General features: G+C 34.3%; 1 protein-coding gene across 1 annotated transcript in view; it reads left to right on the top strand.

Moving 5' to 3' along the window:
* The first annotated feature begins 336 nt into the window (after positions 1 to 336).
* GC (GC vitamin D binding protein) overlaps positions 337 to 13,951 on the top strand; it is an 82,304-nt gene continuing 68,689 nt past the window's right edge. The window contains exon 1 of the mRNA XM_044680310.1: positions 337 to 415. Within this exon, the coding sequence (XP_044536245.1) occupies positions 337 to 415 (79 nt within the window). The remainder of the gene's footprint in view (positions 416 to 13,951) is intronic.

The raw sequence follows: 13,951 nt of genomic DNA on the forward strand, positions 1-13,951 counted from the left end.
ATCGTCTACACTTATCATATCAAGTCAACCTTAAAAAAAAAAAAGAAATCTGGTGGCAGAGTAATTCTCTGCAAGATACTCTCTTTTTTGTTCACATTGGCTTGACAAAGTTAATGATTAAAATGTTCTAGATTTTCCCCACCATTGCCCTCTAGGATATCTATTTACATTTATATGATTTTATCTCCAGTGTCCAAGGATGTTTTCCACTCCCATGTGCTTCTATGTAGATTAATAATTGATTTGCTCCTATCTTAAGTGGAAAGTTCATTGGAAAGAAGACAATTACTTTTTGAGATTACTTTCCATACAGGTAATGAGACTCATGACATCAATATGAATTCACATAGTCTACAAAAGATGAAAGTCCTAGTTTTGCTGATTTCTGTAACATTTATCCATGCTGAACACAGAGGTAAGATTTTTAAAGCTGTTATCAGGAGCTAGAAATTTTTTTGTGGATAAATTCCATTCTTTTATTAAAAAATCTAAAGTAAATTTAAATAAAGAGCTATGGGTTTTCCCTTTTTCAGAGATGCAAAGTCAGTGCTTAATTGGATTTTAAATATTTAGAAGCTTTGAAATTAGGGTATGTGCTTTGTATAGGGCATTGGAGGCAAAATATCAGTTGTAGGTTTTGTAAGTTGCTTTGACAATAGGAAATGGTATGAAATTCATGGCTTTCAACTATGAAAATTAACCAGATAGCTAACATAGTACCTATAACATTATGGTTATGTGCTTGTTGAGTTTAAATTGACATGAATTCATAGGCCCAAGGAGATACTAAATGATTCCTTAAAAACTTCACATTTCTGAAGAAAACTAGTGAAAATGGCAGTAGCAAATATGATCTAAAGATGATACTAAATATTTTTTTCAAACAGTAATTTGTGCCACATTTAGCTGGATCCTTTGTCTAGAAACCTAGAAAGTGTTTCTGGACAGAAAGGTTTTAGGCATTGGCCTGATGATTTCTTTACAAAGTGTGCAGTTGTGTAGTCCATTTGAAAGTCTGTTTAACTCCCTAAAGACAGATTGCAATCCATGGTTAAATCATAGCTTAGACACTTAATCATTACTTAGACATCTGTCTGACCCTGGACAAATCATCTATCCCATTCAGGTTCAGTTTCCTCATCTGTTAAATGGGGACAATAATACCCCCTGCCTCCCAAAGTTATTCACAACAATCCTCATAGGATCAAATGAGCTAAAACAAGTTGGATACATTAAAACTTTAAATGTTAGCTAGTGTTTAGGACCAAAATTAAAATAAATAATGCCTTTGAATTGAAACAAAATTATTTACATATAGATATATTTATGCATGTTGTGTGTTTATGTGTATATATGTAAAATATATTTTCATTGACATCCTCACCTTTAGTCTATTTTTAAACTTTTAGCAGAAATTATGCTATTAAAATTATGTAAAGGAAAAATTTTATTTTGACTGATAAAATATTCTCTATTTCCCATTGCTTCTTTACCACCTTCTGAGTGATCTACATTTATCTTGGTTTGTCAGTTATGAAAACTTGAGAATCCATTTTAGGTAATATCCAAGATAAAATGAGAATCGAGTTTGCCTTAGGAGTCATCTATTAGCCCTTAAAGCATTAAATATAATGAAGCAAATTAAGCACCTAATCTTGGAAGAGCTTCAGACTAAGGACTGGGAGAGGGTACAAAATGAAAATCAAATTGAAGTCCCTGACATCATGCAATTTATAATCAAGAAACAGGATGCACCCCCAGAAAAATATATTACAAAATAATTATGGAAGGAAGATGGAGTCAAGGCTTCATGTGATGTCTGGTGTGAGATGAAGGTAATTAGAAAACTTGATCATTTTCTAGAAAAATTGGATATCCAAGACGATCACTTTCTTGAAAGTTGTCAAAGCCACTATTCATAGATCCCTCAGGGTTGGTTCAAATAAAGTTGGCCCGATCCAGAAATAGCCTACAGAGTATAAATGCCAGTGAAGGGTGCACTCTTTAGAATGGGAGGCCTCTCCAGATACCAGACAGACTTGGGTTCAAATCCTGACTCTGATACATACTAATTTTATGATTACCTAACTACTGTGTTTGAGCTAACTCTAAGACTATAAATTACAGAGAAAGGATAGACCTGCATTGGATGAGAATATTTCTCTTCCACAAAGTTCACTATAGCAGTGAAATCACAGACCAGATGAATCTTTCTCTTTATTTAATACTAAATATTCCTAAGAAACTGGGGAAGGGGATTTTTAATGTGTCCACCTTACATAAGTCCATCAAGAAGGGAAGTTTTAATTTTCTAACTCCTCCCCCTTAACATTCTTCCTCAGCATAGAAATGGAGGGAGAATTAGCATAAAATAATTTATTTTAAGAATTACCAGTGTTTATGAAGCTTTAGGACACCACATCTGCAAACTTATTGATGAAAGCTTTCCAGAGGCAAGAGGCAATTGCATATTCCCAATGGCTTCTTGGGAAATGGGGTATTCTCTTTTTTCGTTGAATCATTGCCTATGAAACTTGTCATATTTTAACTGAATATGTGAGCAAATATGTCAGTAGTAATAGGATAATTTCTATTTGGGTTCTGTAAGGAAAACTCTGGTGCTATTTCTATGTTCTTTTCACCTTGACCTTTTCGGAGTAGCCCTAATTCCTTGTCATTGTTCCATTGCCCCATTGATTTGGGAATCACTGGCTTAGATGATGGCTAACATATTTTAGCCATAACATATTTTAATTTAAGATACACATATTTTTAGACATAATATGATTCCTTACTTAATTGACTACAACATAGTAAACATAACTTTTATATCCACTGTGAAACCAAAAAATTTATGTGATTCCCTTTATTATAATATTTGTCTTATTGCTATGGCCTGGAACCAAAATTGCAGTGTCTCTGAAAGTATGACTGTAATGTTTTTACTCTTATCCCTTTACCTATGCCTATACTGAATTCCATGTCTAAAATTTTTTAATTTTTTAAAAATCCTTACTTTGTGTACTAGTAACAACTCTAAGACAGAAGGGCAAATAGGGTTTAGCAACTTGTCCAGGGTCACACAGCTAGGAAATGTTTAAGGCCAGATAGGAACCCAGGTCCTTCAGACTTCAGCTTTGGTACTCTATCCACTATGGTATCTAGCTACATCAGAATTTGAAACCAGGTACTCTGACTCTAAATTGGGCATTATGTTCACAGTATCGAAAAAATGACGAGGCATCAGTTTGATCCATTCTCATATTTGTGTTTTCATTTTTGTAACAACTGAAAAAAATTCCATGTAGAAATAAAATTCAGAAGTTAACACTTGGGAGGTGTCCCTCAGGCATGAGTAAAGTGGTTTTCTCTCTCTAAATGTTACTGGCAATACTCATATATAATGCAGTTATTATAAATATCTTCCTTGCCCCACTAGGGAAGATGTCAGTGTTACAAAGGCAGTTAAAACAAATTTAGTTACAATGTTTACCACAGAATAATACTAGAACTTACCATTTATTTTTGAAAAAAATTCATTTAAAGGCAAGACTTTTATTAAAAAGAATCCTCATTTAAATTTTTTTTCATTCCCAAATGAATCAAATAAATATTAAGCATAATATTGTTTATGGCAGAAAAATGCCTGCCATTTTTGACATATTTTATAGGAGCATAGGATCCCAGATTTATGACAAATAACTTTTTCAGACCCCAGTTATTATATGAAATGAAAATATCTGAATCTTCTTATAACTGCTTAATTTATAAAAATTTGAACCAGCCTCATTTTTTGCAAGCATTGAGTTGTATATAATTCAGGTGAGTTAGGGACTGGGCCTATGATTTCACTGTATAGGGAATGACAGGCTGAGGGGCCACCTCCATCAGTGTAGGTCAGAATTTTCTCTCTGTCTCTTCCAGTCTTTTGTAGAGCATCAAGAAATAAAATTACTAACCTTCCCCTATCAGAAGTAGATAAATCAAACCAAAAAATAAATAAGAGAGAAGTAAAGGAAGTGAATAAAATGTTAGATAAATTAGAGTTAATTGACATGTGGAGAAAATTGAATAGGGTTAAAAAATAATATACCTTTTTTTCAGCAGCACATAGTACATATTAAAAGATCAACCATGAAATGGGGCATAAAAACATTACAAACAAGCACAGAAAAGCAGAAACAATAAATGCAATAGATCATAATGCAATAAAAATTATAATTAATAAAGGTTCACGGAGAGGTAAATTTAAAATTAATTGGAAACTAAATATTTTAAATCTTCAAAACTGGCAGGTAAAAGAACAAATCATAGAAACAATTACTGATTTCATTGAAGAGAATAACAATGAGGACACAACATATAAAAATCTATGGGATATAGCCACAACTTTAGTAAGGGGAAAATTTATACCCCTGAGTGCCTATATCAACAAAATAGAAAGTGAAAAGAGCAAGGAATTGGACTTGCAACTTAAAAAAATTAGAAAACCAACAAATTAAAAATCCCCAGATAAAAATGAAATTGGAAATCCTAAAAATTAAAGGACAAATTAATAAAATGCATGTAAAAGAACTAGTGAACTAATAAATAAGACTAGGAGCAGGTATTTTGGAAAAAAATAAATACTTAAAGTAATGGTTAATCTAATAAAAAAAAGAAAGAAGAGGACCAAATTAATAGTATCAAAAATGAAAAGGATGATTTCACCTCTAATGAAGAGAAAATTAAGGCAATTATTAAAAGCTATTTTGTTCAATTATATGGTAATAAATATGACAATCTAGGTGAAATGGGTGAATAATTACAAAAATAATTTATTTTTTTATGCCTAGGTTATTTATGCCTATATTAACAAAAGAGGAAATGGAATACTTAAATAATCCCATCTCAGAAAAAGAAATTGAATGAGCCATCAAGGAAACCCCTAAGAAAAAATCTCTAGGGCCAGATTGATTCACAAATGAATACTATCAAACATTTAAAGAACAACTAATCTCAATACTACACAAACTATTTAACAAAATAAGTAAAGGAGTCTTAACCAAATTCTTTTTATGACACAAATGTGGTACTGATTCCAAAGCCGGGCAGACCAAAAACAGAGAAAGAAAACTACAGACAAATCTCCTTAATGAACATAGATGCAAAAATCTTAAATAAAACACTAGCAAAAATACTCCAGCAAGTTATTGGAAGGATTATTCACAATGACCAGGTGAGATTCATACCAGGAATGCAATGATGGTTTAATGTTAGGAAAACCATCCACATAATTGACTATATCAATAATCAAACTAACAGAAATCACAGGATTATCTCAGTAGATGCAGAAAAAGCCTTTGACAAAATACAATGCTTATTCCTATTACTAGAAACACTAGAAAGCATAGAAATAGAAGGGCCATTCCTCAGAATAATAAACAGTTTTTATTTAAATCCAACAGCAAGTATCATCTTCAATGGGGATATGTTAGAAACCTTCCCAATAAGATCACCAGAAAAACAAGGATGCCCATTATCACCACTATTATTTAATTTCATATTAGAAATGCTAGGAGTAGCAATTAGAGAAGAAAAAGAAACTGATGGGATTAAAGTAGGCAATGAGGAAATTAAACTATTACTCTTTGCATATGATATGATGATATATTTAGAGAATCCTGGAAATCAACTAAAAAGTCAACAGAAATAATTAATAATTTTAGGAAAGTTGCATTATATAAAATCAACCCACATAAATTATCAGCATTTCTCTATATTTCCAACAAAGCTCAGCAGAAAGAATTAGAAAGAGAAATTCCATTTGTAAAAGCAGATCCTGTCAGTCAGTGGAGGATGGGTGTGGCAGAGAAAGGTAGTTGGAATCCCCTCAGATCAGGATTGCTAATTATTTAGTAGGATTCAGTCAATGGATTCTCTATAAGGACTCTGTTGATTAACTCCTATGACTTTGAATTATATGGGGTAAGAGTTTCCCAGATGAAAGAGATGTCTCTCGTTTGTCCGTGAAGTTCACAGACTGAGATGGCCAGGCAAATCTTCCCTTTAAACCCCTTCAGCTCCAACAGAAGTTCAGTTGACAAATGGTGGGATTCTTCTCCTCAGGTAATATAACAACTGTTAACCTCACTTTATATATTTAGTTGAAGTATCCAAATGCTATCTGACTTAATTAATGTCTTTAATGAAAATGAAGATCTCCAGGAAGGGATGGAATGGGGAAGGGAAGTGGGAATAGGAAATGACTATTGATCAATAGTTGAAGCCTATTGATATACTTGATACAGCCAGGGTCTAAGCCCCAAACTGAATTCTGTTTTCCCCTATATCCACTAAATTTTCTTCCTATTTCTAGATAACTAAAGGTCCCTAAAAGGAAAATTGTAGATGATAGTTGATGGTAGCTATGATAAAGCCTCAAGTTCTATAAATTGAGTCTTTGAATTCACACAGCAGTTTGCTGGCAGGGTCAGTCAGTCTTGACAGGTATCCAAAGATGTTCACAGGACCAGCAGGCAAGGACAGCAGAGTTTGATTATGCTTGGTTCACGGAGGTGGCAAGCTCACACTCTCTTCTCCTCCCAGCTACCCAAAACCCAGCTAATTGACCTTCTGGCTTGGGGGGTTCCCACTTTTATAGTCCTGGTTCCAACAGTCTTCAACTGACCCTACCTTCTTGGGAGTTCCGATGCACCCCATTAAATTCTATGCTACACATTTAAAATCACCCAAGATAATATGAAATATCTAGGAATCTATTTGCCAAGACAAACACAGGAATTATATGAACACAACTACAAAACACTTTTCACACAATTAAAATTAGACCTAAATAATTGGAAAACCATTAATTGCTCCTAGGCATGATGAACTAATATAATAAAATGACAATCCTACCCAAATTAATCTACTTATTCAGTGCCATACCTATCAAACTACCAAGAAACTTTTTTATAGAATTAGGAAAAAATATTACAAAGTTCACATGGAAGAACAAAAGATCAAGAATATCAAGGGAAATGATGAAAAAAAATGTGAAGGATGGGGACCTAGCAGTACTAGATCTTAAACTGTACTATAGAGCAGTGATCATCAAAACAATATAGAATTGGCTAAGAGACAGAAGGGTGGATCAATGAAATAGACAAGGGGTTAAATGGCCTCAGCAACTAGTGTTTGATAAACCCAAAGACCCTGGCTTTTGGGAAAAGAACTCACTATTTGACAAAAAGTTCTGGGAAAATTGGAAAACAGTATGGGAAAAATTAGATTTATATCAACATCTTACCCCCTTTACAAAGATAAATTCAAAATGGCTAAATGACTTAAATATAAAGCATGAAATCATAAATAAATTAGGTGAACATAGACTAATATACCTGTAAAATCTATGGGAAAGGAAGGAATTTAAGGCCAAGAGACAGAGAACATTACAAAATGTAAAATAAATAATTTAGATTATATTAAATTATATTAAACCAAGAAGATATTATAGAAATAAGACCAATGCAGTCAAAATTTGAAGGGAAGGAACAAACTAGGAAAAATTTTTATAACAAAATTCTCTGACAAAGGTCTAGTTTCCCAAATATATAAGGAAATAAGCCAAACATACCCCCATTGTCAAATGGTGGAAGGATATGATGAATAAGAAGTTTTCAGATGGAGAAATCAAAACTATCAATAAGCACATGAAAAAGTATTTTAAATCCCTCTTGATTAGAGAAATGCAAATTAAAACAACTCTGAGTTACCAACTTAGACCTAGCAGACTGACCAATATGGCAGTAAAGGAAAATAAAAATGTTGGAGGGGATGTGGTAAAATTGGGAAACTAATATATTGCTTGTGGATTTGTGATTTGATCCAATCATTCTGTAAGGCAATTTGGAATTATGCCCAAAGAGCTATAAAATATTGCATGCCCTCTGGATTGTCCCGTGTCACTGCATTGCTGCTAGTAGAAAAGTCTATTACATTTGATTATGCCATAATGTATCAGTCTCTGTTTACAGTGTTCTCCTGGTTCTGCTCCTTTCTCTCTGTATTCCAGTTCACATGGAATTCCTCCAGTTTATTATTCCTTTTAGCACAATAATATTCCATCACCATCATATACAACAATTTATTCAGTCATTCCCCAACCAATGGACACCTCCTCATTTTGCGATGTTTTGCTACCACAAAGAGGATGGCTATAAATATTTTTTGTACAAGTCTTTTTCATTCTTATCTCTTTGGGGTACAAACCCAACAAGGGTATGACTGGGATCAAAGGGTAGGCAGACTTTAAAAGCCCTTTGCACATAGTTCCAAATTGCCTTTCAAAATGATTAGACCATTTTTCAACTTTACCAGCAGTGTTAACATAATTCCTTTGTTTGTCTTGGCAGATAGATTCCTAAATATTTTATATTGTCTAGAATGATTTTAAACGAGTTTCTCTTTTTAACTCCTGCTGCTGATTTTTATTTAGAAATATATAGAAATGTTGATGATTTATGTGGGTTTATCTTGTAACCTGCAACTTTGCTAAAGTTGTTAACTAATTTCCATTAGTCTTTTAGTTGATTTTCTGGAGATCTTTAAGTATCAATAGTTTTTTTTTTATTTTCAGTTTTATTAATTTTTCCTTTAATTTCTAGGATTTCTAATTTAGTTTTCATCTGGGGATTTTTCAGTTGTTCTTTTTCTAATTTTTTAAGTTGCAAGCCCAATTCATTGATCTCCTCCCTCTATTTTGTTGGTATTAGTACTCAGAGATATAAATTTTCCCCTGAGTACTTGCTTCGGCTCTCTCCCATATCTTGTGATATTTTATCTCCTCATTGCCATTCTCTTTAATGTAGTCCATAAATGTTTCTATGATTTGTTTTTGACCCATCAGTTTTGAGGAATTAGAATATTTACTTTCCAATTAATTTTAAATTTTCCTTTCCATGGACCCCTGTTAATTATATTTCTATTGCATTATGATCTGAAAAAGTTGCATTTATTATTTCTGCTTTTCTATATTTGTTTGCTATGTTTTTATGCCCTAGTACATGGTCAGTCTTTGTATATGTACCATGTACTGTTGAGAAGAAGGTATATTCCTTTTTATCCCTGTTCAGTTTTCTCTAGATACCTATTAAATAATTTTTCTAGCATTTAATTTACTTCCCTTACTTCTTTCTTATTTATTTTTCTGTTTGATTAGTTTCAATAGGGGAAGATTGAGGTCCCCTACTAGTATGGTTTTGCTATCTATTTCCTCCTTAAGCTCCTTTAGTTTCTTCTTTAGAAATCTAGATGTTAAAACATTTGATGCTATAAAGGTTTAGTACTGATATTACTTCATTGTTTATGGTATCTTTTAGCAAGATGTGATTTCCTTCCTTATTTCTTTTAATCAGATTAATTTTTACCTTAGCTTTGTCTGGTATCATGATTACTACTTCTGCTTTTTTTTTACTTTAGATGATACATAATAAATTCTGCTCTAGCCTTTTACCCTTAGTCTGTGTGTATCATTTTTCTTCAGATGTGTTTCTCATAAACAACATATAGTAGGATTTGGGTTTTTAGTTTCCTCTGCTATCCACTTCGATTTTATTGGTGTATTCATCCCATTCACATTCAGAGTTATGATTACTATGTATTGCTTTCCATATAGTTTCCCCCTTTTGATTCTGCTTTATCTGTTCCTCCTAATCAGTATTTTGCTTTTTATCACTGCCCTATCTCCCTCTCCCTCTAATAACCTCCCCTTCCCTTGTTTTATTCCCCTTCCACTTCTCTATAGGGTAAGATAAAATTCCATACCCCAATGAGGATATTTGTTTTCCCCTCTCTGAGTTAGTTATGATGAGAGTAAAGTTTAAGCACTACCTGTCAGTGCCCTTATCATCCCCTCTCCATGATTTTTCACACCTCTTTATTTTTATTATTTACCCATTCTATCTCTCTCTTCCATTTTCTCCTCATGCAATCCTCTTTTTCACCCCTTGATTTTTTACATATCCTATTATATAGATACATATCATACCATGCATACATATTTCATATCTATATCTATATCTATATATTCACACACACATTATCTATATCCTCACCCCAATCCCATTCTGGGACTCTTGGCTTCTCTCTGGGCCCATGTAGATCAGTCCACTTCAGCACAGACTACCTTAGGCTGGGATTCTGGATTTCCCCATAGGTTTACTTTAGAATGTCAAGGGGTGTGGGTTGATTGGATCTCTATTTGCCTAGCTAGGGTCTCAGGGTCTGGACATTAGCTTGGACTTAGATCCTGAATCTGGGACAACAAATATAGGGTGGGGATGTTTAGTTTGCTCTTGGCTTGCTCTTCACTTCTTGCTATAGTCTTTTTCTGACTATGCTTCCATCTCACCCCAGTTCCCCAAATGTTTTCTGCCTAGCTTTTGGGTTTTTCTTTTCTTGAAAGTTGTTTCACTCTGTCTCCTTAATGCTTCTTTCTCTCCTGTATTTGTTTTATTTGTTTTTAATTTATTTAATTTTAATTATTTTTAATTAATTAAAATAAAAAATTAACCATTATTTTAATATTGGTTAGAGAAGATTCTCATGGCAATTTTGAGCCTCTCTGCTTTACTCTGCCATCTTGGCTCTGCCCACAGAAGATCCATCTTTCCTAATTGTTGGCAAATAATTAGTATGGTATAAGCTTTCAGTGTTAGAAATTTCATTGTTTCAACTCCTGAGGTACTTAGGTGGACTAATAAATGTTCCAGGGCTATCAGAAAGATTCTTCAACAATCATAGAAAATATGTATGAAAAAGTGACCTTTTCTTTCATTTCCGTGACTGTCAGGAAATGAAGCATTTGGCTTCTGCATTTGCAGGTAAAGTACTGCAGAAATGGCCCCACTCCAGATAACTCTTGAAAGTCTCTATGGAACTCAATCTTTCTCTAAAGACACCCATTACCCTTGAGGACTGTGCCTTCTTCTTAAGACCTGATATGGGTTAAGCACTATGCTAAATTCAACCCTTGGCATAAAACAGCCTTGCTGAAGTATTGTACCAACTTTTACAGAAAGTTTCTAATCAAAATAGTATTAACAACTTGCCTTCTTGATTTAAAAAGTGTTTTAACATCTTTTATCTCATTTAATTTTCGTAACAGCTCCAGGATATAGCTTGTGATTTCCAATCAGTGGAATAATAAACAGTTATTAATTGTTTACTCTGTGTCAGGTATACTAAATGCTAGAGAAACAAAGGAAAAACAAAACCACTATCCCTCTTCTCAAAGTACTCACCTTTAAAAGAGGATGGATTTGTAAATACAACATCCATAAAAAAATAGATCGAAGAGAAGTCATGAGCACAGACAAGGATGCAGTTTAAGGAGGGTGAGGCCAGAAAAAAACTTTCTTCAGATAGTGGCACTTGAGTTAAATATTGAAGGAAACCAGGAATTCTAAGAAGCAGCAATAAGGAGGGAGAGCATTCCAGGCAAGGTACACGGGAAGTAATAAAATGAAGATGTGGGAGATTTAGTTCTGTTAACTTGGTAAAAACACAGAACTACAAGAGTAGTCAGAAAAACCAAATCTTTAATCAGGAAAGAGATAGGTCCAATAATTAGCCGCTATCACAGAGCCCAGAAACTATCTATCACCTATATCAGTGATCTGGCCCACAGGGAATAGTTTGCCCATTACTGATATATGAACTGATACAAAGAGAAGTGAGCAGAATCAGGAGAACATTTGTACATAGTAATAGCAATATTTTATGACAAACATTTATAAATGACTTAGCTATTTCTAGCAATGCAGTGATCCAAGAAAATCTCCCAGGACTCATGATGACAAACACCATCTACCTCCTGAGAAAGAACTGATGAAGTCTGAATGTCAACAGAGACATAATATATTTAACTTTATTTCTTCATTTTTGTTTGCTTGAGTTCTCTTTCACAAAAGGACCAAAATGTTTTACACCATTACATTGTTAAAAGGGAAAATGGGAGATCCTATATGATGAATGTAACAAGTGACCAGGGTTTAGCATAACCTGATCCAACAGGATATCTCCCCATGTTGACGAAGGACTTGGCTCAACCTAGCCCTCCAAGGGTTGCCTCTTCTGCCATAGACAGCTAACCTGGGAAAGAGATAAAAAATGGATGACTGGGAAATTTTGCCTTACTCAGTCTGGAAATAATCTCATCCAGAATAACCTCCACTTATCAAATCTTCCTTTACTAACAAATCTTACTGCTATTAATCTATTATGATGGTTTATTTAAAATGTATGATGATTAAATTGGATCAGGAAAGGGGGTCTTAGGAATCCCTGACTATCACCACAGCTGAGGCAAGCTTGGAAATTTTCTCTATCTAGATGTTCTCCTTTTATTAGCTAATGTTAGGCTAAATAATTAAAACAAAGTCTCTAGGTTGTTAGCTGATCAGGTTGAGAGGTACATTGATGGCTCAATCCAGTCACCCTCCAGGTTAATCCTCAAGGTAAACTGCTAGTATCATAGAGACCACACAGGTATTGATTTTCAGGGATCAGGAACAGATGCAGAATTACAGTAGATCTCAATCAGGAAACACTTTCTCAGGATTTGGATCATTTTCATCTAAATTCCATAGAAAGGTCTAAGAGCTGTCTCTCCTCAAAGAGTCAAGAACCACTCCCAAAAGTTTCAATAGTCCCTTCACAGGAACCTTTGCCTCCCCCCCCAACCCTTCTGTCACCAACATTTCATCCCCTTCTTCCTGTTCTCTCTGTTCCTGCACATTTCCATGCAATGTTTTGTAAAATCCCTCTCTTTAACACCTAAAATCCTATATCAGACTGCTTGCCATCTCAGGGAGGGGGGAGAAGAAGAAGAGTGGAAAGGTGATAGTTTGGCTCAAACTTAAAGAAAATGAAGATTAAAATTGTTTTTTCATAGAATTGAGTTAAAAATAAAATATTAGTAAAAAAAAAAGAAAAATAAAACCCCAGGTGGAGTTATGAAGAGTTGGACATGACAGAAATGACTAAACAACAAAAATGACCACAGTTAAGGACTAGAAGGACCCTTCGTATTCATCTAGCTCAGTCTCTTTTTCTTTGTTGTTTTGTTTTCTTCTTGCCTTTTGTTTTTACTTGCAAATATTTCGGGCTTCTCTTCTTTTGATCAATTCTGGGATCAACTCATTATTCATTTATACTGACTGTCCAATGGATATATATAGAGATAAAAAATAGAGATAGAAAGGAAAGAGAGAAGTAGAGGGAATGATAGAGGGTAAATGTGGATAAAAAAGGACAGATAGAGAAAAAAATAAAGGGCAAGGAAAAAAACAAGAAAAATAGAGAAAGGAGGATAAAGAGGTGGAGGGAGTGAGGGATGGAGAGGGAGAGAAAGAGATAGAAGAGAAAGGAGAGATGTGGAGGGAAAGGGAGAGGGAGAGAGGGGAAATAGAAACAGAGAGGGAGAAAAACAGAGCCACAAGAGAGATAGAGACAGAGAAAGACAAAAGCAGAGACACAGAGAAATGGAGAGAGAGTAGAGTCAAGGTAGATAGGGAAAGAAAATGAGACAGGGAAAGGAAAAAAGGTAAAGTAAATGTATAGACAGAGGCAGAGATGGGAAAAGAGGGAGACAGAGAGAGGAGGAAGGAAAGTGAGAGACAGGAAACAGAGAAAGAGGAATGAGAGAATAGTTTAAAAGTAGTGATAGAGGTAGAAATGGATAAAAAAGGACAGAGACAGAAAGAAAAAAGGGTAAGGAGAGAGACAGAGAGAGACAGAGAGAGAGACAGAGACCGACAGAGGGGGGAGAGAGAGAGAGAGACAGACAGAGAGACAGAGACAGACAGAGGGGGAGAGAGAGAGAGAGAGACAGACAGACAGACAGACAGACAGACAGAGGGAGAGAGAGACAGAGAAAGAGAGAGAGAGAGAGAGAGAGAGAGAGAGA

Source organism: Gracilinanus agilis, chromosome 6 (genome assembly GCF_016433145.1).
Source record: "Gracilinanus agilis isolate LMUSP501 chromosome 6, AgileGrace, whole genome shotgun sequence".
Classification (NCBI taxonomy): Eukaryota; Metazoa; Chordata; class Mammalia; order Didelphimorphia; family Didelphidae; genus Gracilinanus; species Gracilinanus agilis.